The following is a 22,750-nucleotide window of genomic DNA, read 5'->3' as shown; positions in this document are numbered from 1 at the left end:
AAAGTAGGTGTTTATCTGCACGGCTCTGTCTTTGTACATGGTCAGTTGTATGTAGCTCTGTCGAGAGTGCGCTATGCAAACGGTCTAGGGGTGTATGTTGCTGACAATGGAGACCAAGGAAAGCATGAGAATGGTAAAATATACACTAGAAATGTTGTATACAATGAACTACTGCAATGAAAGTAAATTTATTGATTTGTAACCACAGAACAGTTGGTAGAAAGGAATGATCTGATGTTTTAGTTACATTCAAAAGCGCTATTTTGGTATACTATCCATTCATACACCCGTTTTTGAAAAACGTGATAGTGCAGCGAAACTATAATAACAGAAAAAAGCTTCATCTGTCGAAAAACAATTATATTAACTCCAAAAATATTTTGTCCTCTCTAACTCATTGTTTTGGCAATAGCAGATAGATTAAATGAGCAAGAACAAAAGACAAAAGCAAGTGTAAATAAAAATAGTATCACGCATAACCACTTCACTCCAGTGTCCTATCAGCAAATCAGATATTAGTTCAAATATTTCATTTAAAGCTACGTTTTACTTATCTTTACCAAGTCACTAAATCATAAAGTAGCAGTACAGGACCTACTTTCACATGGAGGTATGTCGACTGACCGGTCGATCAGTGGATAAACTGTCATTCATTTTTTCTTTCTTATTTTCAAGTGTAAAGTGATCATTATCAATCCTAATTGAATGCGCCTCACCATGGCCTATTTTTCCAACCTGAGAATTATTGAGGCAATACTCTTGTTCTCTCCATCGCTTGTTATACCAGTGACACAAAATCACAAGAAGTCCAAAAAGGATAAATCCACTAATAGCAAGAAATGTCATGCCAATGTCATACATAGATGAGCTGGTAGCACCTGAATCAGCAACAGTACTATTTGATATATTTCTTACATTATTAAACGAGGAATGGCTTGCCTTGTACATATTGCTGTGATCTGAAATGGTTGATTCGATGGTATCGTTCATAGCCTTATACATCGCTGCAGTACTGCCATTATAGCCATGAATCAACTCATCGACAGAGGTAACTGCACCTAATTCAGCATTTGGCGATACTCCGACTGATCGAGCGGTTCCATTATAATTATCCGATCCGGGTTCTGATTTGTGGAATACCATTTCATTCATATTGCCATGAACCGGTACAGATATATTATAGCTAAAAAGCGTTGTACCATTGTTTGATATGTCTGTCATATAGTGTTAAATGTATAGAATCGCGTATTTATACTTTTAGAATAAAAATATGGAAAAATATTTATTAATATCTTTGACAGATCCTGTCTATTTGTATCAACTACTTATATGTAAACTACGACAAACTTTTTATCAGCACTTGTCTGATTACAATGTACAATCTTTTTGTATTTAAATCCAGATACAAAGTAGCCTTATCCTTAGATACAGCACGTATATATTATAAAGAATTTAATTATATCGTCTATTTAAAGCTGATGAATATTTTAGATTTGTTGTAAGTGCTTTTGTTTTACAGCTACCATAAGCTGCATAACCTAATACGGAGTATGCATCAAAACTATGAGATAATGTTTCCTGTTTAAAATCATTTACTTATATTCTCATGTCATGACTTACTTTTCTGGTTCACTGAGATCGACCGTGGCTACTAGCCTTTAGTTCGCAAGGAGGTTGGTGCGCCATCTCGCACAATACCTTCGTGCACACCATCACCACAAGAGAAAGATATGTTGCAACCGCGACAGTGAGTCTGGTACGCAAGTTGTAACATGTATGAATTCCCTTCAGGAGCACTTTAAAGAATTCTTCTTCCTGAAATTTACAGATAAGTATAGTTCACGACAGTCGAATAGATCGTTGATGAAGACATTAAACTGTATCAACGCACAGGCATCCCCGTATAATTCCCATAGTATCGTACATGGACGATGATGGAGATGTTTTGCCAGTTTAGCTAAATTTACGAGGGTGTTTGTACAGGACTATGAGAAGCTAGAAAAGATTCAATAAATTAACAAAATATTTAAGCCCAACGTCATCGTATTGACCTCTTTGAAGATCAGCTTTTCGTCATTTACGGTAGTATTTGGCGCGGAATGTTGTTCTGAAAATTTTTTCACCAATGCGTACAAAAAAAGCTTATACCTATCATACATAAGCTTAAAGAGGCTGTTCATCAACTCAATATCTGCTAAGGGATGCTGTTGGGCATTCAACACATCCGTAAATTAAAAATATGAATTTGATGTGCTTGATTAAGCATCAAATTGATACAACCATTGGATGTCAAACATTGCAATATTAAGAAACTCTACCAGCAGACAGTTTTACCAAAACATATCATGCTCGGTTACTGTAGACCGAAATATGCCAGCATCCAGATGTTGTCATACTAAAAGGAAAATAAACTGCTTTGTAAATACTAAAAAACACAAAAACGAATGTCAAAAGACTTATTTATTTCTTGCGAAATAATACCACTGCAAGTAGACCGAATCCGGCTGCCAATACAACAACTCCGATACCAACAACCCATGGCCATGTCTTTCTATACCACGGCTTAGAATCGTCCTTATCAGTCGTGCTAGTATTCTTCTGTGTTTTATCGTCTGACTTACTACCCTTCGCATTTGGAGCCGGAGGCGTTACTCCTGCTGGAGGCTTTCCTGACGGGCCCGAGGAACCAGATGCGCTGCCCGATGCACTCTTCTGTGGAGAAATATAGAAACGCAAGTTCACTTTGCTCTTTGCATCTCCATTCATGTTGTCATAGTCTTGTTTGTTATCCCCCGTCTTATTCTTCGCCTCCTCAGTGATATCCGCTATCATCTTTGTATCGGAGTAAACCCTTGCAATTTCAGCATATCTGATTGCCAATATATCACGATTCTGAACTACGATTTTGATACTCATGCGCATGTCGTCAAGAAACTTAACAATTATCTTAGCTGTTGCAACGTAGTTTTTGTACTCCACTTTTTGTTTGGTAATATGTTTTTTTAGATTACTTATCAGCTTACTTAACATAGCTTCGTAATCATCAACGGCTTTTTCATGCGCTTTCACGTCCTTATTTTCACAGATCGCATATTGCAAACTGTTGAAAAATACCATATGTGGCTTTACCTTCTCAATTAGTGTTTTAAATTGTTCAACCATACCAGCAATTGATTTGTCTTCCGGAGCATCGATCATTTTGTTTAATTTGATTGTTATCTCATTGTATGCGTCTACGAATGCATTCAATATAGCATCATCGTTTCCTACTAAATGTATCAAGCTTTCATTAACGATATCTAGTGTTTCATTACTCACTTGTTTCAGCACTACTCCGTGCTCGTCTGTCGATTGGCATGAATTGACAAACTTTTTTACTAATCCGTGATATCCGTCACAAACTTCTTTCACTATTTCGGTGAACGCACTTTTATCAGCCGGAGTTCCACTCTTAAAGGCATTCACACCTCTCTGCAACAAATCTCCCATTGTTCCCTCGCTATTAGCTTCAAATCCGTGATGGTTGTTGTTTGCATTACTATATAAAACCTCAATACCTGTCGTAATTTCGGACAGCTTAACTAAGTATTGGCCATCTATATTTAGGGGGATAGATGTAAACATCGCACGTGCCACCATCTTCTTGCTATCCTGATTCAACCCATTTACTCGATCCCGTAAACCAGCTAGTCCCCCAGCTAGTATGTCTGTGTTTCGGGGTGTTGTGGTGGTGATGATACCCGTCCAGGCAAACAAAACCAACATCGTATAGAAACAAAAGCTAGATGTCTGCATGACGGTTTGATTCATCATCGCTTTATATAGTTTTGGTACTTCTGTTTAAGGAAGTGAAGGGATTTTTAATATGATTGGATGGGATGTTCGTAGAAATGGAAGTTGCTATTTTTGTATTTTCACGAAGAGCGAATGAAAATCGTGTGATTTAAATGGCAATAAAAATGAATAAAGGATTAACTTAGCGATTGTTTGGTGCAAATCATTGTTTTGTCTTGAGGATTACATCCGATTGGTTCATGCGATTTGCTCGCAGCTATTCGGTTGGTTATAATAAAATTGAACAGCAAGATCGTGAAAAAATGCTGGAATAGATAAATCTTTGGAATGGCGAGGTCTTTGGTGCAAATTCATTTTTTTCGTGGCACAAAAAAATTCTTCGCACACGATGTTATTCTTGAGAAGACGTTATTACCAGTGACCAACAGCACACATGCTCAATAAACTTATTAGTTTTCATTAATCGGATTGATAACACTTCAAACTGCTATGTCACTATTTAATTTGTTTGCGCCTTGATATTATGCTCGTAAAAATTTTGTTACCGTAGATATTTCATTATGAGGAAGCATAGACACCGTGTAAACATGGGAAAGGTAAAGTATTATACCATAAATATTGATGCTTGGGAGCTCATCCATATAATAGACAATTCGCTATGACAGATTTATTTCATAGAATCCTATTGGCCATGCTAGCAGGATTGAAATATCCGGTCGGCATAAAATGAAGAGCGTGCTCGACTTACATTATGAATCTGACCGATCATCCCCTACACCCGAGTTGCATACCTTCTCTTTTAAGAATATTCTATTTACGAAGTGTACAAAAAATAATTCGTCGAATGATGTACCAACCAATGGACCTGGGGTGATCATTTAATGCAAAAGGGATCAAAGGAATTGCTTAGCCCAAAGCTAGCGTTTTGTCATTCATGAATCGGTGTAAAATCGTTACTTAATTTAACCAAATCTTTCACTCAAATTTTTTTCTTACCGATATTTTCTTCTGGAAGTGCATACGCTGTTTTGATATGTTGCTCTGTTCTCGTAAAAAGGGCTAACCTCGCGATCTTAGATCGCCGCTACATGTGATGTTTTCATATTATCAGTAAGTGCTGTGTAATTTACAACTTTGTGTTTTTCATTAAAGCAATCCGCACCAGCAAAACATTGATTTTTCAATCCGTTGTCGGCATCCGGTCCACTCCATCGACATTGACGGCATAAAATATTTTCTGTGGTACATATGGAAACATGACCTTCTGTGCAGCATCACCCCACTCTTGTGATATAAACTCAATGCAAATTATTACAAGATTGACCAGTCACACAAAAATTCCTCCTGTTATCAAATTATTCTTCATCGCAAACTGTCACAATATTTATCTGATGAGTAATGTCACTCAGAATCACACATGGAAAATGAAAAAATAATGATCCTGCAGTGATGTCTGCTAAACAGTGTATGCACTGCTTTCCACATGTGAAACCCGGTGATTTATCGTTTATAACTATTTTCATATTTCCTCACCGGTAAAATGCTCAGTGTCCGAACATCAACATCACCGCCTGCTTTAAAACAGACAAACACATCTTTCTGTTTCGCTTATAAAACCACCGTCCTATAAACATCCATCTTCGTCAAACGGCAAAATTATCAACTTTGCTACTGAATTCCTTCCTTAAAATATGATTATGTGTCAATAAGGTACTGTCGAACGATCTGTGTTTAATGATTGAGGGTCAATTTTGTCAATGATTGCCTCTACTCTCCATTACTGTATTTAATAGTTGTCTTTCTCTGGCTGATGTCGCGCAAAAATAATCTCTTTGATGTTTTTTGATTATAAGTGTGTTTATGTAGTTTCCACACACTAACATCACCTTCTTGGTGCTGATCATGGAACTACTTCTTTGATCAGCACATACATTCTTGCTAAAAAATAAATCGTAAGATTCAAGCAACTAATTGGTTATTATTCCCAAATATCTCATTATCCCAATACGTTGGCCCGTCTATTACTATTTTTGATAACTCGATAGCATTTGGGGTGTTTATGTGATAACACCAAGATACAGAATACTATGTTGATCCTGGTGTTCGATTCGAATTTTCTACGAACAATTTTACAAAAAACTATTGCGGAAAATAGCAACTTCATTCTAGAGGATCATAATGTCTCCAATCGAAATTTTTATATTAGTGCTTCATTTGCCTTTCAGAACTTTTGTATAATGTTTAATGGTAAAAAAATTTTAACTTTCGAAAGAAAGAAAGTGAGAATTGTGCATGAACATCACGTTTTCAATATCTAAAGCAGATATGGTGATATGGGACAAGAACTTGTCCATCCATGAGAAAAAAGGAGGCTAACTGTCAAATCATTCGTCAAGATGAGAGATATCTGAAATAGAATACTAAAACAACTTCCTGCAAGCCATATTATGCCTTCAATGGCAGCATTTTGATCAGACTTGGTTTTCATCGCGGAACCACCATCCATGTCGCTGTGATAAAGCAGTCTCATAAATTGCGAGTCACTACGGTATGTGAGGATTGATATATTATGGTACTTGTTATTTGTAGGCATCGTAAACTATTCTTGGCAACAACTATTTTTTGTTTGGGTGATGTTGCATGTGCAAAGACAAATGAACAGTCTGTTGCAAAAACAATGGCCATATGTGCAAAGATACGTACTTTAAACGTGCAGATATTCGATTGATGTGAGTAATTCTGTGAATTATGGCATTGTTAATCGCATAAAAATCGATAGTTGTGCTGGGTGTTAGAATCGTAATCTGAGCGTGTAACCGACAAAAAAACATTTGTCAGAACTATATAGCTGTTGATAGCATTTACTGGTAAAATGGTCTTGAGGAATGATACTAGCGCATCAAGTCAGACAAGGTTTTGCCTTTATTTTTATATTTTCCCACAATGATCGGATAGCTGTTATATCTATTGATAAATAGTGAAAAAAATGAAAAAATTGGTGTAATGTGTAGTTTTCTGCAGGAAGAATAATTTAGATGGATTGAGATAGCAGTGCCACACCTATTAATAAAAATAACAGGCGTATGCAACTTGTTTCAGTACAGCTTTCCATCTCTTTATCACCACCAGACTTTTGCTGAAGGATATGAAAAAATTATTCTGCTACTGTCTAAAGCGGAATAAAATATTCCGCTAATCACAAACAAACACTGGTATTATCATCACTTCATGTCGACACCAAATGAGATATTCTTTTAAAGCAGGACAAAACAGTAAAAATGCGATTAATGGAAGTGATTAGCGACTCGTCAGAGGAAATGGTGCGATCTCTGCTATTTACACCAAGTGTCAATTCATTTTGTCATGATTCTAGAAATCAAGCTGACAGAAACAACCAAATTTAAGCCAGGGCATCAATCAAAAGCAAACGGTAACCATGATGGGCTCATCCACCAAAATCTTAAACCAGATGATCTGTGGTATTGATGCTCATTCCTGATTAAAATTATGAGCTATGTGTTGTTCGTGGTATTTCCTTTTAAATCAATTGTATTTGAACCTCCATATAATCTCAAAATTACGTTATAAATGACAAACTCCATAAACCGATTCAAATGGCAATTCTGCATGCCATATCAGAGTGTAATCTGGTAGAATATCCTGTTATACATCGTTATATCGTGTTTTAGAAAGCTCGGTGCCTTATTTCACTGTAAAGATGGTAACTCGTTATCATACGTGGTATTACACGCACAACTACCAGGTATTTTCTGCAGAAATGGACTGGTGTCAACATCCCATCTAAATATTGAAGTACTTGTCGCCATTGCTGTCCCACTCCACCCAATCTCCCCAAATCACACTGTAAATGTGCCAACATACGGACTTTCCACAAGAACAAAAATAAATGTCATCATGCACTACGACTTTGAAATGTTCATCCACAACGTACAGCGAAATGCCGCAGTACACTATCGTTTTTACCTTCGAATTTATAGCGCGCTGCATATCTGACATGCCTATGGTCAGGATGGCGTATGAAAGCGTAATTTTTTTGTTCTTCGTGAATGCTAGCATTTGATCGAAGGGCTGTCCGAAGTGGGGTGAGTGTAATGGTGATGAGTGGAGTAGCAGTGTGCACGGCGATTTACAGCTAACATCTCAGATAAACAGAGTACACACGTTAGCGGAACAGAACATAGCATAAATTTCTCAGATTTGAAGATTTTTGATTGCGTGTGCTTTTCATCAAAAGCGGTTCGTTGGTTACCCCACACATAGCGTTAAATTTGTTTGTACAACAACACCTAAATACAGGCTAGGACATGGTTACAGGCAGTAGATCGATTCATAAAATACTTTAATACGTTTAAGGTACCAAATGGCACACCTCATGGCTACACGACGTGATCACTGGCAAATGCTAAACCGTAACGTGACAAAGCAGCTAAGCTTTAGATGAGTAAAAAACATTTTACTATTTATGAAATGCCACTTTCATGTCGGCACTAAGCGGAAGATCATCTTGCAATGGCAATAATTGCTGCAGGCAAGATCGTACCACTCGGACGTAACAACTCGAATGGTCAGGTGGGCGGACTAACACGTGCCATTTTTGGTGTTTATGTCGTTAATTCTTCCATGTAAGGGGAGGAATGATTTATACATGCCCAGTAAACGTAGGTGAACATGGGTCACAATGCGCAGAGACGAACGGTAATAGCAGATTCAAGGCCCCATGTGGCCTGTAAATGTTGTGCACATGGTGTTGAGCGAGTTTAGTTAAAGTACGTTTGGTGTAAATTACATAGCCTCTTTGCGTTATGTGTAGAGTCAGAGCAGGCAACCAGAGATAAGAAGTACAAATTCATTGCGATAGGTTTTAAACGGCAGCGTATACTATGGGAGCTAAACCTTGGATCCGTTAAAAACGAGCCCTGAACAAGGAAGACAGCAATTATTAGCGCCAGCATTCCCTCAGCAAGACCACGCTGGTTGAGTACAACCCTAACACAAGGCTGTATGCGGAAAATGTAAAAAAACATTTGGATCAACGGCTAAAAGCTACGGCTGGAGCAGGCCAAGAAAAATATTTGACAAGATATCTAAATAATGTTATTTAAGACATCTATTAACAGCAATTCACCATTGATATGAGCACCTTATAAATCCGTATATGCCTCGTTAAATCGCTTATATATGCGTACACCTGTACACGATGAAAATAGCGGGTAACTTCTTTGATTTGCTGTTGAGGACCTTCCTTTCCTGTCACCTGCACTTCCTCTAAAAATTTTGACAGCTTTTACTACAACACGCCCTCAATCATGCAACGCTCGGTTGCACGAAGTGCCAGCACAAATAAAAAATGCAGCAACTCTGCTCACCACGAGCACACCTCCTAAAAAGATTGAGAATGGCCATCACATGGTGCAGTAATCGGGAAGTCGTTCTCTGATTTTGCACGTTCTATCTGTGAACGAATCTTTGCCAAGCACGATAAAATCCTTGGTTGCTGGGCCCAGCCGTTGAATACAAATCTGCACATCGCAGGTCCTCTACCCTGTCCTGCAGCCACCAATAAATCACTCATCGCCTTTAGAACATTTTTTGTACGCATCTGCCTTTAATTCCACGTTCTGTCCGCTCTAACCAGAATTGCACACGTACGTTCCCTTGCATTCGTCCTATGGCATCAGATCGATCCCTCAACCAGCTGGTCCATCTCTCTTCCCCTCCATGCACCTTCTCTATTTGTTCCTCACTCCCGCTCTGACAGTCTATTTCTGAATCTACTCCCATCTTGCACCCCCACTCTTCCCAGTCACACGCTCCTTATCCTTTCCATTCTGTACAGGCACACGTACTCGTTCTCCCTAATAATCCTTCTGGGCACGTACCCCACGTACACCTCGTACCCCATCATGTCATACACCATTCGAAGCGCACTCCTGTCCATCCGCCTGATGCGCCCGTACTTCATCACCACATACACCGTGTCATACTCATTCCGTTCCACAATGCGCTTCGTCACCGTCAGTGCATCCTCTGTCCGTTTGTTTATACGCACCAGAAGGTGTTTGTTTCTCTTGCACGTTCTTGTACGTATTTTCAGGTTCCTGTCTCTTATGATGTATGAGGCGGTGGCCTGGTGCCCTGCAAGTTCGGTGGTCAGCCCCGTTCCTTCGTCGCATGTCTCTCCTGTCCCTGTGCTCTTTCGATCCGTGTTGTTATTCGTCATTTCTTCCCGCTGTGCAAACGAACAGAGGGGGCAGAAGAAAAATAATAAAATTGGCTTTGCGGTGAAAATGGTGCCTTGGATCGCAGCCTGCCCATCCTGCAGATAACATGCGAAATAACGAAAATATGGCGGTGCTAGGTTGATTGCTGTTTTGCACCGTGCTCGTCATCACGAACTCATCCTCTGTTTTTCCTTTACAGGAAAAAGTGCGCTGTGATCGCACAAATAAAGAAAGGTGGTGCTGAGGAATCATCTCCCGTGAGGAGAGAGGCAATGCGTGACATGTGAAAACGTATTTTGAGTTGCGCTGCGAGCAAAGGCAACCAACAAATTGCTCAGCACCCGATCCCTGCAGTCGTCTGATTTTAAGGCGTTCACTCCCCAAGCACCCGTTGGTGTGGCACGGTGCCGTTTTGGCAGTGTCTGTCCTGCCGGCTGTTATGTCCTGCTTGAGTGCGGCATCACCGAACTAACATCACACGCCGAGACCCGCGCTGTGCAACTCGCATCTCGGCAATGTTTCATCGATGCGCTGTCCATCCGTTCCAAGCGAATGGCAGCACATCCGCCCCGTGCACCAGCTGCCCGTAAACCTTCCAAATACGTCATTCCCACCGGATCACTGTCAACACGTCCGATCAACTACGGAGGCATGCCAAACAAATTTAATTTAAGCGCATCTCATCCACGAACCTGACACGTTCCGTAGCACCAAACCATCCATTCATCCTGCCTACACGCTTTCAGCTCATCGGATGTTCCCTTCGTGCTTGCACTGCACGACCTGTCACTTCCATTTTTTGGTGAGAATCACCGACCAAGTTAAAAAGAAAGAAAACCACCGACCGGCACATCCCGTGCTACCGGTTGGTGTGCACACTGCCCGTGCCAGCAACACATTCCATGAACATGTGCTGAGGTCATGGACAGCCTGCAACTGCACTCTAAAACAAATCAAATCTACTTTTCCGGTGTGTGTCCTTTCCTAAATCGCTACACCATTTTTTTGCGTTTTCATCCGCAAATGCACCGTTCTCAGCTCTAAAAATACATTTCTATGTTTTGGTGCACCTATCAAATCTAATTTTGTCCTAAACAGGCAAAAATCTTGCTAAGCGCATTTTCCATTCTTTTCAACGCCTGCCTTGCCATCCCCACGGCCTACGATCCCATGCATTTATTTCCGCGTAATGGCAGGTGCTCCGTGTGCGTGCCAAGTGATGATCTGCCACAATCTAACAGGTCATCACCGGTCAACCTCTCAAAACTTGGTTGACACCTTCCGTTTTTCATCCGTGCCGTGTGCGGTCCCCATGCTGCTGTTCTTCCAAGCGCTGCTTGCACTCCCCGCCAAGAAGCACACAGGCCCGCCGAGCAACCGAATGCTCAGCAACTACAAGAGCATGCTTTTGGTTGTTGAGCAGAGAGAAAAGTTAAAACAAATCGATAGGATAAACAGCGGGCCTGCCGAGCACAGGCGAACCGGTTATTACAGAATGGCAATGAGCAGGAACGAATTCATAGACCTAATTATCCGATGGATGGTCCTGGGCGTAAGCGGATGTATCGTCTTGGTCGTGCTTAAGATATTGCTATACGTGCTGTTCGGTGGTTAAAGCCGTGTTATTCTTTCTCGTTTTTAGCTCGTGTTACCGGAACAGGTAATCAATTTATTTATCAGTGCTATTTCTACGAGGTGCACACCGCTCACGTGCTAAATAAATGATTTGCATTGCTTTTTCCTCCAAAGCGCCCTTCAACGAATTCTACCTCACAGCATTTCCACGTCTTGCCTTCTCCCTGTCATAAGCTGTGAACAACTCTGCAGAGCATCCACGAATTAAACGTGCACTGCCAGCTACGGTACACCTAACGAATTCGTTGGATGGAATGGCCGTTTCGTTCCTGTTCTACGAGCACAAATGAAAAATTCAAATACTCCACTTACAAAATTGGTGTTTTGCAAAATTTCCTATCCTTCAATAATTTCCTATTCCTCAATAATTTCCTATCCTTCAATAATTTCCTATTCCTCAATAATTTCCTATTCCTCAATAATTTCCTATTCCTCAATAATTTGGTTCCATCGAACAGCACCAAAAACACCAACATCGTACTTTTCCCATACAGAACATGCTGAAATCACAATTCAACGTAAAAAATGAGCGTGTTATACGATTTAAATGTTTCTGCAGGCAGCGAAAAGAATATTAAAGCTTAATTGGTTGTTATTTAATGGAATTCTGTTCGAACATCAGACGTATTCTAGCCTGGTGGCTGGTGCTATGACATGTTCAGCACTGTTCTTAGCGCCAAAAACAGCTCAATAACAGTCTCAGAGCTCAAACTTTTAATTAACGTACTTGATTGCTTCACCGCCGTAATACTTCACCAAGACATCAGGCACTTTAATGCCCTCCTCGTCCTGGTAGTTCTCCACTAAACAGCACAATGTTCGCTGCACAGCACATAACGTGGCATTAAGCATGTGACAGTATAATTTCTTGTCATTCTCCTTGGTGATGCCGTACCTAACCTCGAGGTCTCGCGCTTGGTAATCCGTACAATTCGAACAGGACACCAATTCCCTGTACCTTTTGGAGTGGGGAAAGTACGCCTCCAAATCGTATTTAAGACACGCACTATCGTTCATTTCGCCCGAAACAATGGACACCACCCGGTAATCTAGGCCAAGCGACTGATAAAACTGCTCACTTATCGCAAGCATTGACTGGTGCACTTCCTCGCTCTCACCGGGTGCACAAACCACGAACTGCTCGACTTTCTCAAACTGATGCACCCTGAAAATACCTTTGTTGTCTTTACCGGCAGCTCCTGCCTCTTTCCTAAAGCAAAGGCTCTGCCCACATAGTTTTTTGGGCAGCTGCTCGGGAAGGAGGCGCTCATTCATGTAAAGACCCGTCAACGGCTGCTCAGAGGTAGCAATAAGGTATTGATCATCTGCGGAATATAGCTGTTCATCAAATTCACTCAGTTGTGCCGTTTTGCTCATTACATCTTTGTTCAAAAGGACAGGTGTTTGCACCAGCATGTAGCCCTTGCTGCGTAGAAAGTCGATCGAATAGCGCACTAACGCATTTTCGAGAAGCGCTAGCTCCTCAAAAAGGAAGTATCCTCTATGCCCACTCACTTTGCTGCCCCTTTTCATGTCAACACATCCCAACCGCTCCATTACATCGTAGTACGCCAATTTACCATTCCTTTTATTTCCACTATCATATTTGGATATCACAGGGTTATGCTCCTCATCCTTGCTCACAAAAACGTCCTTGTGTAGAACATTGCCGATGTTCTTCAGGATTTTCCTCAGTTCTTCGTCCATCTCCTTTATCCTTACTTCTAATACAGCCTTTCTTGTTTTCAGTGTCGCAATACTCTCTTTTAGCGCCTCACTATCACTAGATGGCGGGCATGTCTCCTCAGTTGTGTTTTGCTCGTCCATGCATACCTTGCTGTGTTCATTAATGTTCACTTTTTCTATCCCGACTCCAATGCTTTCTCCTACCTTCCTTAAGCTCTCCTTTTCCTTTTTCATTCTCTTTTTCATCTCGTTGCATGCCTCATTCATTCCCTTCGCGATCTTCTCCTTTTCGTACATCATTTTGATTTTCAGTTGATCCAATTCATATGCCCTAATCACATTTTCTGGATCCTTAAATCTGTTTTTTTCTGATTCGTACACCTCCCTCCTTGTCTTCTCGTCTCGCAGCAGCTTAACGTCAATCATTTCCTATGGGATGCATTTTTTTCTCCATTTAATGACATGTGCGATGATACAGCTCTGTACTCACAGCGCAATGCGACCGCGCGATTTAGAGATCTGCTCTTCATCTTTGACCGACTAAATTTCCTCAAGCAAGGTACGCTTCACTCCAGTACATCGCATTCTTTCACAAATTATTTTACGTCAGGCCGAGCGGAAGAACTCTTTGAGATTAAGGTTTAAGTGTCTGTCCACAGAACAGAAATTCGTGTCACGTACTACAATTACATCACAATTCACCCACATTGCCTAGTTAGTTACACCAAACGTAACTAAAGATCAACGTAGAATTCTCATGGCGAACCAAAGCAGCTATAAATGTGTAACCGTCAAATCATTCGGAATAGCGCTCTAATGCCCTTTTACACTCGTCAATAAATAATAACGGCTCATCTCATCGACGAATATTCCTTGTGAAATAAAGCAAAATTTTTCCGTTTTAAATTTAAATGCAAATCGGTATTTTCCTGTACTTGTGTTAAAAACCACTTTGCCATCAGCTTTTACATAAGTGGTGAGGTAAACGCAAGTTTACAGTTTACGAGCTATTTCATAATCAGGTTTTAGCCTAAAAAATGATTAGCTTATTCGCATTACCATTGTTTATTCCCATAAAATGGTTCATTACACTTCCCTTTCCCCTTTTCCGTTTATGCCTCTTTTCCTTTTCATAGTTTTAGCTGAGATAAGTTCTTTCTGTGCAAACGTTTGTGATGTCTTATACAGCCCTGTTCGGGACTCCTGAGTAAACTGTAGTCTCTAGCTGTGTTAGATGTGCTCGTTGCAACATTGCATTTTACGCAGCATTTTGTACTTCAATAATTAAATAACTTTTTCATGTACAGCATGGTCATAGAACAGTACTCTCAGTTCAAACACATCCCCACAATGCCCGAAAACAATCACAAATTATTGAATGTACTGAACTGTTGGCAATGTGACCCATCTAACAGAGCCTTCGTGGTTGTGAAGCGATAATCAGACGGCCTTGGAAAAAAGTCAACAGACCTTATTCAAGACTACCACATATTTAGTATTCAGAAGATTGTGCGTAGCATTCTAACAGTTCTTTGATTGCCATTGTAATAGGCCATTCTGGTGATTCGCAACATGCGATCCAATGCTTGTTCTGATGGCAGGAACGGTTGGTATAAACACTGAATTAACCAATGAATGAGGTGTGCACATTCTACATTGCTTAATAACTGGTGTAGAACTGTGATCTTACTGACCTGTTGTTTATGGTTTGATCCGCTTGTTGCAACGATTGGATCAGAGTACTAAATTAGAGCTAATAAATTCCTATTTCGTAGAATATAGAATTTGTGTAAACTGTGATCATCATGGGATTTGAATAGGCATGTAAATAGCTTACGCATGCATACATTGTTCATAATAGGTAGCTTATCGACTCACTCGCATTAAGATTGTTGATATGGATGACAACTGTGTTTTAGAGACTGATTTGGATTATCTTAATTCATGCTTTTATATTATTTTATAGAAGATTGTTACATGGTTCTAGAACATATGTATAAAAAAATATAAAAGCATGAAATATGCTGGAGATGATGGAGGTATTCGTGGCTTTTTGCCATATCATGGTAATAATTTGTAAACCTGCAAACGAAGTGGATGATAGAGCATATAAGAATTATGAACTTAAAGAAACATTTAGAACATGGAAAGGTAGAAGTACGCAAGAGAATGCATCAACGGACACTGGGAATATTTTGGTGGATGGGCCGCTGAACAGGTGTAATAACAACGAAAATGACACTGGGAATATTTTGGTGGATGGGCCGCTGAACAGGTGTAATGACAACGAAAATGACACTGCAAGAAGGCCTGCTTTTGATATAAACAAAATTAGTCATGTGGGCGGAACGATGAACAGAAATAACCCAGAAAGCGATACGAAGAAAATGTGGAGAAGTTCTTGCGATGAGTGCAACCCGGCCGATATGCAACGTTACAAAACAAGTTTAAGAGATCGGCGTTATTGGCATGATGTGATGTATTACAGCGCTGTTCAGTCCAACACAGGGAGCAATTTCAACCAAAAGGGTTTTTTATCGAATACTCGTGGCATATTTGTTGATTTTATCGCTGGCATTGCAAAGGAATATACCACAATCCTCAACGACAAAATACACGAATTAATGAGCGGACAAAATAGTTTTCATGAATTAACCGATGAACTTGTAGAGAAAACCGACCGAATCGTAGAAGATGAAAATTTAAGGCTGATGGACAGCATGGAAAAAGTTTTTAATGAGGCAGCAAATCAAATGATGAAGCTTGCGACAAGGGCAGCAGAAAATGAACACAAGCGAATTGAAAGTACATTAGAAGCTGATTTAAGGAAGCGTTGTGACCATATAAGAAAAATTCTTGATTCAGCTGAAACACAAATAGTTTTACTGGCAAAGAATTATTCGTTGTCCAATGTTGCTGACATAACGAAACGAATACAACAAAACAATGCGAGTATTTTTAACTTAATTAGCCGAAGAATTTTTGAAGGTGTTTTATCCAAAGAACGCACCAAAGTTACGGGTAGTTATAGACAGGAAAGCACGCCACATACTTCTCATAAAGAAAATGACTGTAAAAACGATGCTGCCAAAGAAAACTCCAATTTTGAGCAAGATAATTGCGACGAAGCTCTTTTTTTTTCAGTTACAAATATTTTGTTTTCAACGAAGAATAAAATCGATGAAGTAAACGCAGAGTTCAGGAATAAAGAATTGGTGGAAATAAGAAACATGGTTTTAACACACAATCAAATGCTAATCGATGAGTTGATTGCAGTGTTAGATTTAAAACTGCTAAGTATTGAGCAACTACTTAACAAGGCATTTACCAACGTGATCAGGACCATCAATCGTACGATATTCGGCGAGAGAACGATTTAATCTTGCAAATGAACAATCTCTACGGCATCTCTTAAGCCACATACCAATCATTCCTACTTATCAACATTAATTTAAAGATCCTTCCTAAATAACAATAACAAATTTACCTACTACTCTAATTAAATAAATAACGCTCATACAACAACCATGGCTTTAATGCCCACCATTTAACACATCACATCCCATGCATCCTATAAATAACGCTCATACAACAACCATGGCTTTAATGCCCACCATTTAACACATCACATCCCATGCATCCTATAAATAACGTAGATACTAACCAAAAATATGACCATAATCAACATCGCTATTCCTATAACTCTTTTCTTCCTAAATATCCTGTTGCTCAACTCATCAGCAGTCTTTAGCAACCCGTTCGTGATCCTATTCTTACTTTCTATGCTCTCTAGCTTTTCTCTTTGATTCTTTAGTTCATACATAATGTCTCTCGCATCTGTGTTGGCCAAATCTGTCATTTCTATCACTTCATCTAATGGTTTTAGCTTAACTTGTGGCATGCTGGCTGGTACTTTCCTATTTTTATTCGATAACTTAAAACCTTCGTGTTTTGTAAAAATGATGGACGAGAAATACCGGAAGATAGTCGTTGAGATACTTTCATACCTGCAGCACACTCCTTTCCTGTACTGTAGCACCCGGTACCACACCTTTGAAGAGAGCGGCAAACACCAAAACCAACAAAGAACGGCCCAAGCTCACTTCAACATGCACAGGTACTCCAACAGACGAAACGTACGGGTAAAACAACAGAAATGCTGTTCAACCGAAATAGTGGCACAGTACCACCCAAGGAAGTTGCTGTGTGCAGTGCACCCGCTAAACCTCTCAAGAGCAGAAAGATCGATTAAAGTGACCAATCGTAATAGACCGTCTAATTTAGGAGCACGCCCAGGGCACAGCAACACCTCGCGCTAAGGAATTAACTGCTTGTGCAGCATCAAATGGACCATACCACTACGCTAAGGACAATAAATACGATGCATAGCATGCAAACATTCTTTAATGATTTACCTGTTGCAGAACAATTCATTTCTTGTATTCATTGTATTCTCGTGTATCCATGATACTTTCCATAATCTCTTCAGCGCTCATACTGTCCTTGTATGTCTCTTCGAGCAGCTGCACGATTTCCTTTGGTAAACGGTCTTCCATGTTTTGGTCCTACGTTTGGAGGGTCAAAAAATACCGGTAAAACCGGTTTACACGAAACGTGCATGAAAGTACCAAAAGAAATCGTTGCAGGGTAAAATGCGTAGTATCAACAATTGATGATGTTTGTTGCGGCAAGAAATGCTTTGCTTAAACCTGACAAGCAGAGATAACTTTGATTAAGCCGATCATTACTTTGGTTGCACCTCGTGACCGCATAATTCCTCAAAATAAACAAATTTGAATTCAACAAACCGTTCACCGTGGCACAAACGGCCCTTCTACAGCTTTGCACCGATACTTCATCAATTTTGGTAAAGGGCGCGGAACGAAACTATGGCGATCAAAATCGATGCATACCGGTTCACAACCCATGGACAGAACCAAGAACACTGAAAGTTTCCCATTAAATCAAACATTCCGTCTTTTTCTTGGAAAGAAATTTACACACAATTCACCAGCCCCGTAGTAAAGAATTGCGCATTATTTCTGCAATTCGTTAGATCGCCTTCTACCAATGCTAAATATTAATTCCGTACCTCCTCGGATTAAACTCCCCGTCAGGTCATCGTTTTACTGCCTCCTCATAAAAACAATTCACCTAACCTTCGTTAAATTCATCAATTTACAACTTGCCCCTCAAAAATGAACACCAAGGTTCTCTTCTACGTCCCCAACATCGTAAATTATTTCCGCCTGCTCCTCGTAATATCAAGCATATACCTGCACGAAGATCCGTTCCTCCTGGTTTACACCATTTCATCATCTATCGATCTGATAGATGGCACGATAGCACGTTCACTCAACCAGACGAGCAAGTTGGGCGCATGTCTGGATATGTTCACCGACAGGCTTACGACCACTATCATAGTGTGCAAGATATTGGAGAGAAAACGGTCAAGGAGCCTGATATTCCTGCTGTTCATCGATCTGCTCTCACATATGTTGCTCTTTACCTCATCGATGGCCGAGAACGTATCGCACAAGGAGCCTTTCCTGGGCATTCTTAAGGTGTACTACCAGAAGATTGTGCTGATATTGCTGTGCGTGGGAACGGAGGTGTACTACGTTGTGAAGTACTTGGATACGTACAAAAAGGTGAACAGGAAGGTAATTGTTCTGTTCTATACGTTCTTGATTGCTAAGAGCTTCTTCCATTTCATGCAGCTGTTTGAGGGGCTGTGCAGATTGAGCGATTTGGATGGTAAGAAGGATTAAAGGAAGCATTGTGTGCAGATTCGTTTTGCGTGGTGCTGCACGCGTATTCATCGCGTAGCTTGCCCATATTACGTGTTTGATCCGTGAACAATGACCGATTCGTAGTTACTGCCGATCGGCCGTGACAATGCCGCTCAAGCACACAGCAACCCCATAAACATCCAAAACACGTAGAACAACCCACGCTAAAATGCGCAACTCCCACAGCAACCCCATAAACATCCAAAACACGTAGAACAACCCACGCTAAAATGTGCAACTCCCACAGCAACTCCATAAACATCCAAAACATGTAGAACAACCCACGCACGTTCAAATATCAAACACATTTTTTTATTTTTTCTCTACCCTCTTCAAGCTCTCCTTTCTCGCCAACGCCGTCACCGTGTTGCAGTACTTCTCATAATCATCTTTAAACATCTTACTCGCATCAACATTGGCAGGTGATACAATGTTGGGCTCGTTGAGAATGGAAATCACACCCAAAACAATCGTGCGTATGCCGTGCACAGGTGTCCATTTCTCATCTGGCGATTCGTATGCACTGGGATCATCATCAGCAACATGCAACGTGCTGATGCACACCTTGCCGTCCGAGTAGATGTTGGGATGGAACATTTTGGAGACAAAACGCATTTTTGGCGGTGTAATGGGATAATCGGACGAGAACTCGATGGCCGCGTGCAGGACGGTGCCCTCGTAAAGAGAACCTTCCGATCCGTTTATGTAAATGTCCCAGGTGCTGTAGTCCTTGAGACCCTCCGACTGTAGCTGCGGCTCGGCCAAGAAACCGCATTCTGGTGCATCAGACACCAAATTTTTCTCCTCTGCTTTTAGTCTATTCAGGGCGGGTATGCTAAGTGAGCGCTTTGCCATCCTTTTCTGGGGGATAAAAAAATGTAAATTTTTATGATGACACGACTGATTTGCGTTTATGATGCGGAGAGGGCAAAATAAACGGGTAATGGACGGGATCAGATACGCTAATAAACACGCCCCTGGTGCACAGTGCAAAAGCACATAAATTCATTGTTTATTTATATTACGATGAGCACGGTAAATAAATAATAAACCACAGAATACTTCACTTCTTTTCATCCCGCATCGCAACAGCCATAACATTCTATCTTGCACAAATACGTGTGTATGTTACGGAACGGAGCAGTTTATGCCCGATCGGTACTTCAACAACTGCCAAGAAAGTATATTTGCAAATAAAGCATGGTACAATACCTCAAGTAACACTTCATACTTCTTGAACGGTACTTCTCTCATCAGCACACTTACACCAGATGTAGCGCGGCTCTCACCGCACTGATTGTGTAACGTGGACAGGTAATAAACGGTACTTGCACAACAAGGCTGCTAATCGCATGCATTGCTTTGTTGCATGTGTCTACCCCCATTGTATAAATAAACCGTTACGATCGCTCCTTAACACTTCGTTGCACTACGCACAGCTGCACACCCCACTGTGATTACATACTCGCTTAAGATACATGCTTGATGCTCCTCTCTCATCACCCCTCCGCACGCTTTTCTGCAGAATATTTTATTTTCCCATGCATTACGATCCACTCCCGTTGAAGGTACCTCTCCCGTACGACCTCTACATAAGCTATTTTTATTTTGAAGCCCCCATTGTTGGTCTACATCCTCCACATTTCTAGCCTCTCACCGCTAACGACCAAGGATCATTTACAGCAGCTGTTACCCTACAAATCAATCACCAGCATTAAGATAATGCAAAGAAAGGGCAGATCACGGTGCTACGGGTTTATTGAGCTGATGAACGGTGACGAATTTGTAGAAATTATTGAGAAATTTAATGGAAGGAGGGTTAATGGAAAGCCGTTGAAGATTAGGAAAGGGAGGAACAGTCCTTTAAGGATTGATTGACATGGTCTAAAACGTAAATAGCACCGGTTATTACGGCTATGTTCCCTTGCGACAGATTAAATAGAACTATCTTTTCGATGAGCGAGCGTAATTTGTTGGTTTAGCATGGCACTCGCACCGTTTGAGTGAATGCCACCATGATTGGCATATATCGTATGATGTTTGTGTTTCTTGGCGTTATTAATCTTACCGTGGTGATTAAACTGTTTGTATTGCACATCGTGTCTCGTATTTTCTTTAAATTTGTGTTATTCCCTTCGGCTATCGCAGATAAGCACGCTTGCTGTAGCACTTTCGGAACAGTGCACGCGGGCAAATCATGAAACAAATGCACTTCGATACTTCTGTCCTTGTTTTAGGTTGCTTCAACAGAATCAAGCCTGAATCATGCTATCCCTACCCAACATAACTTTCACTAAACGTATCTTCCTGATTGACCTGCCCGTACATCTTTTCATTCCCAATTCTGACCACAACTCGTACACCCGGACAGCACCACTCCATTTCGTTGTACTCCTCAGTCACATGCATTGTCTATTCCACCGCCCGTAATAGCATACATTGCCTCATTCTCGGGGAGTTCTGGCGAGTCATAAATCTTAGCTATCCTTGTTTCGCCTTTTCCCTTTCTCAGATAAATACGCGTTGTCGATGCATGTGCAAGCACATGCCCACCGATGGGCTTTTTAGGATCCGCAACGAAAGTAAGCGTAGCTGATGGATCGGACATCATTTGATTGGTGATAAGCACTGCAATGTTGTACTCCTCGGCCATTCTCAGCAGTCTTGAAAGAAAAATGTTCAATTTCTGCTGTCTTTCGCCGAGCTCGCCTCGGCCTATGAAATCGGTGCGGAACAGTGCAATCACAGAGTCGATTACAAGCAATCGGTAGGTGGTATCTTCGCTAAAACGTGCACTGAGCGTGTTCAAAAGATCAACCTGATGGTCTGAGTTGTATGCACGCGCACATATCACATTTTGTAATGCTCTTTCCTGATCAATGTCAAACCTTGTTGCAATTTCTCTGAGCCTTTCGGGTCTAAACGTTCCCTCTGTGTCGATGTAGGCCACCTTGCTATTTTCATGCAACTGTGCGGTTATGCACAGTGTAAGGCATATCTGCGTCTTCCCGGTCCGGAACTCTCCAAATATCTCGGTCACACTCATCGTTTGCACACCGCCGTTCAAGAGGGTGTCAAGATCGCTGCTGCCTGTTGCGATGCGCACGACCTGCTCCCGCTTGGCCGCATATTCAGTTGCAGTCGTAAAGTCCATTCGAACCGCCTTGCCCGCCACCTCCTTCAGCCTGTCTATTTTTAGCTCGCTCAATCCCTTTATTTTGGAAAGATGGCGCTTTGTTACCATTGACAGACCCTTGATGGTGCATATGCCGTACTGTTTAAGTTTGAGTATGTCTGGCATGGTTATGCCATGGTTTTGTAGCTCCTCTATTGGAAGGATCTCATCGGTGCTCTCGCTCAGCTGCACCTGGTCTGTTTCTATCATGCATAAAAATACTGGCACGTATTTATACTTTTAATTTTTATGCAACGCATGATCTGGTAAGACGATGCATAAAAAGCAGGTAATTGGCTGGTGAGTATTTATTAATTAAATATGGTTTGTTTTAAACCAAATTTGCTTCACCTTTCTATTTTTGTACAAAAACTATGTTAATGCGTATTTAGCGTTTTTTTACGTGTAAGAGAAGAGGATTAGTG

General features: G+C 40.8%; 11 protein-coding genes across 11 annotated transcripts; 5 read left to right on the top strand and 6 right to left on the bottom strand.

The window, feature by feature from the left end:
* Window positions 1-600: 600 nt before the first annotated feature.
* Window positions 601-1,221, bottom strand: VCUG_02499 (uncharacterized protein; the record flags this gene model as incomplete). The annotated part of the gene is made up of 1 exon (XM_008077315.1): window positions 601-1,221. One exon carries the CDS (start codon window positions 1,219-1,221, stop codon window positions 601-603), a length of 621 nt encoding a protein of 206 aa, XP_008075506.1.
* Window positions 1,222-2,445: 1,224 nt separating this feature from the next.
* VCUG_02498 (uncharacterized protein) lies at window positions 2,446-3,820 on the bottom strand. Its single transcript, XM_008077314.1, has one exon. The coding sequence runs from the start codon at window positions 3,811-3,813 to the stop codon at window positions 2,461-2,463; it is 1,353 nt and encodes a 450-aa protein (XP_008075505.1). The 5' UTR covers window positions 3,814-3,820; the 3' UTR covers window positions 2,446-2,460.
* A 4,466-nt stretch (window positions 3,821-8,286) lies between these two features.
* Window positions 8,287-10,117, bottom strand: VCUG_02497 (uncharacterized protein). Its single transcript, XM_008077313.1, has one exon. The coding sequence runs from the start codon at window positions 10,034-10,036 to the stop codon at window positions 9,620-9,622; it is 417 nt and encodes a 138-aa protein (XP_008075504.1). The 5' UTR covers window positions 10,037-10,117; the 3' UTR covers window positions 8,287-9,619.
* Window positions 10,118-10,850: 733 nt separating this feature from the next.
* On the top strand, window positions 10,851-11,772 carry VCUG_02496 (uncharacterized protein). The gene has a single exon (XM_008077312.1). The coding sequence runs from the start codon at window positions 11,227-11,229 to the stop codon at window positions 11,650-11,652; it is 426 nt and encodes a 141-aa protein (XP_008075503.1). The 5' UTR covers window positions 10,851-11,226; the 3' UTR covers window positions 11,653-11,772.
* A 614-nt stretch (window positions 11,773-12,386) lies between these two features.
* Window positions 12,387-13,784, bottom strand: VCUG_02495 (serine-tRNA ligase; the record flags this gene model as incomplete). The annotated part of the gene is made up of 1 exon (XM_008077311.1): window positions 12,387-13,784. One exon carries the CDS (start codon window positions 13,782-13,784, stop codon window positions 12,387-12,389), a length of 1,398 nt encoding a protein of 465 aa, XP_008075502.1.
* Window positions 13,785-15,379: 1,595 nt separating this feature from the next.
* On the top strand, window positions 15,380-16,857 carry VCUG_02494 (uncharacterized protein; the record flags this gene model as incomplete). Its single annotated transcript, XM_008077310.1, has 1 exon — window positions 15,380-16,857. One exon carries the CDS (start codon window positions 15,380-15,382, stop codon window positions 16,736-16,738), a length of 1,359 nt encoding a protein of 452 aa, XP_008075501.1. The 3' UTR covers window positions 16,739-16,857.
* Window positions 16,858-17,317: 460 nt separating this feature from the next.
* Window positions 17,318-17,727, top strand: VCUG_02493 (uncharacterized protein; the record flags this gene model as incomplete). The annotated part of the gene is made up of 1 exon (XM_008077309.1): window positions 17,318-17,727. The coding sequence occupies one exon, from the start codon at window positions 17,318-17,320 to the stop codon at window positions 17,675-17,677; it is 360 nt and encodes a 119-aa protein (XP_008075500.1). The 3' UTR covers window positions 17,678-17,727.
* Window positions 17,728-18,556: 829 nt separating this feature from the next.
* VCUG_02492 (uncharacterized protein) lies at window positions 18,557-19,129 on the top strand (the record flags this gene model as incomplete). The annotated part of the gene is made up of 1 exon (XM_008077308.1): window positions 18,557-19,129. One exon carries the CDS (start codon window positions 18,557-18,559, stop codon window positions 19,127-19,129), a length of 573 nt encoding a protein of 190 aa, XP_008075499.1.
* A 320-nt stretch (window positions 19,130-19,449) lies between these two features.
* Window positions 19,450-20,005, bottom strand: VCUG_02490 (uncharacterized protein; the record flags this gene model as incomplete). Its single annotated transcript, XM_008077307.1, has 1 exon — window positions 19,450-20,005. The coding sequence occupies one exon, from the start codon at window positions 20,003-20,005 to the stop codon at window positions 19,463-19,465; it is 543 nt and encodes a 180-aa protein (XP_008075498.1). The 3' UTR covers window positions 19,450-19,462.
* A 768-nt stretch (window positions 20,006-20,773) lies between these two features.
* Window positions 20,774-21,028, top strand: VCUG_02489 (uncharacterized protein; the record flags this gene model as incomplete). Its single annotated transcript, XM_008077306.1, has 1 exon — window positions 20,774-21,028. One exon carries the CDS (start codon window positions 20,774-20,776, stop codon window positions 21,026-21,028), a length of 255 nt encoding a protein of 84 aa, XP_008075497.1.
* Window positions 21,029-21,545: 517 nt separating this feature from the next.
* On the bottom strand, window positions 21,546-22,535 carry VCUG_02488 (meiotic recombinase Dmc1; the record flags this gene model as incomplete). Its single annotated transcript, XM_008077305.1, has 1 exon — window positions 21,546-22,535. One exon carries the CDS (start codon window positions 22,533-22,535, stop codon window positions 21,546-21,548), a length of 990 nt encoding a protein of 329 aa, XP_008075496.1.
* Between the last annotated feature and the right edge of the window lie 215 nt (window positions 22,536-22,750).

This window comes from Vavraia culicis, assembly GCF_000192795.1.
Source record: "Vavraia culicis subsp. floridensis unplaced genomic scaffold supercont1.68, whole genome shotgun sequence".
NCBI lineage: Eukaryota > Fungi > Microsporidia > Pleistophoridae > Vavraia > Vavraia culicis.
The sequence above is the reverse complement of the archived record's forward strand: the minus strand, read 5'-3'. Positions and strand labels throughout refer to the sequence as shown.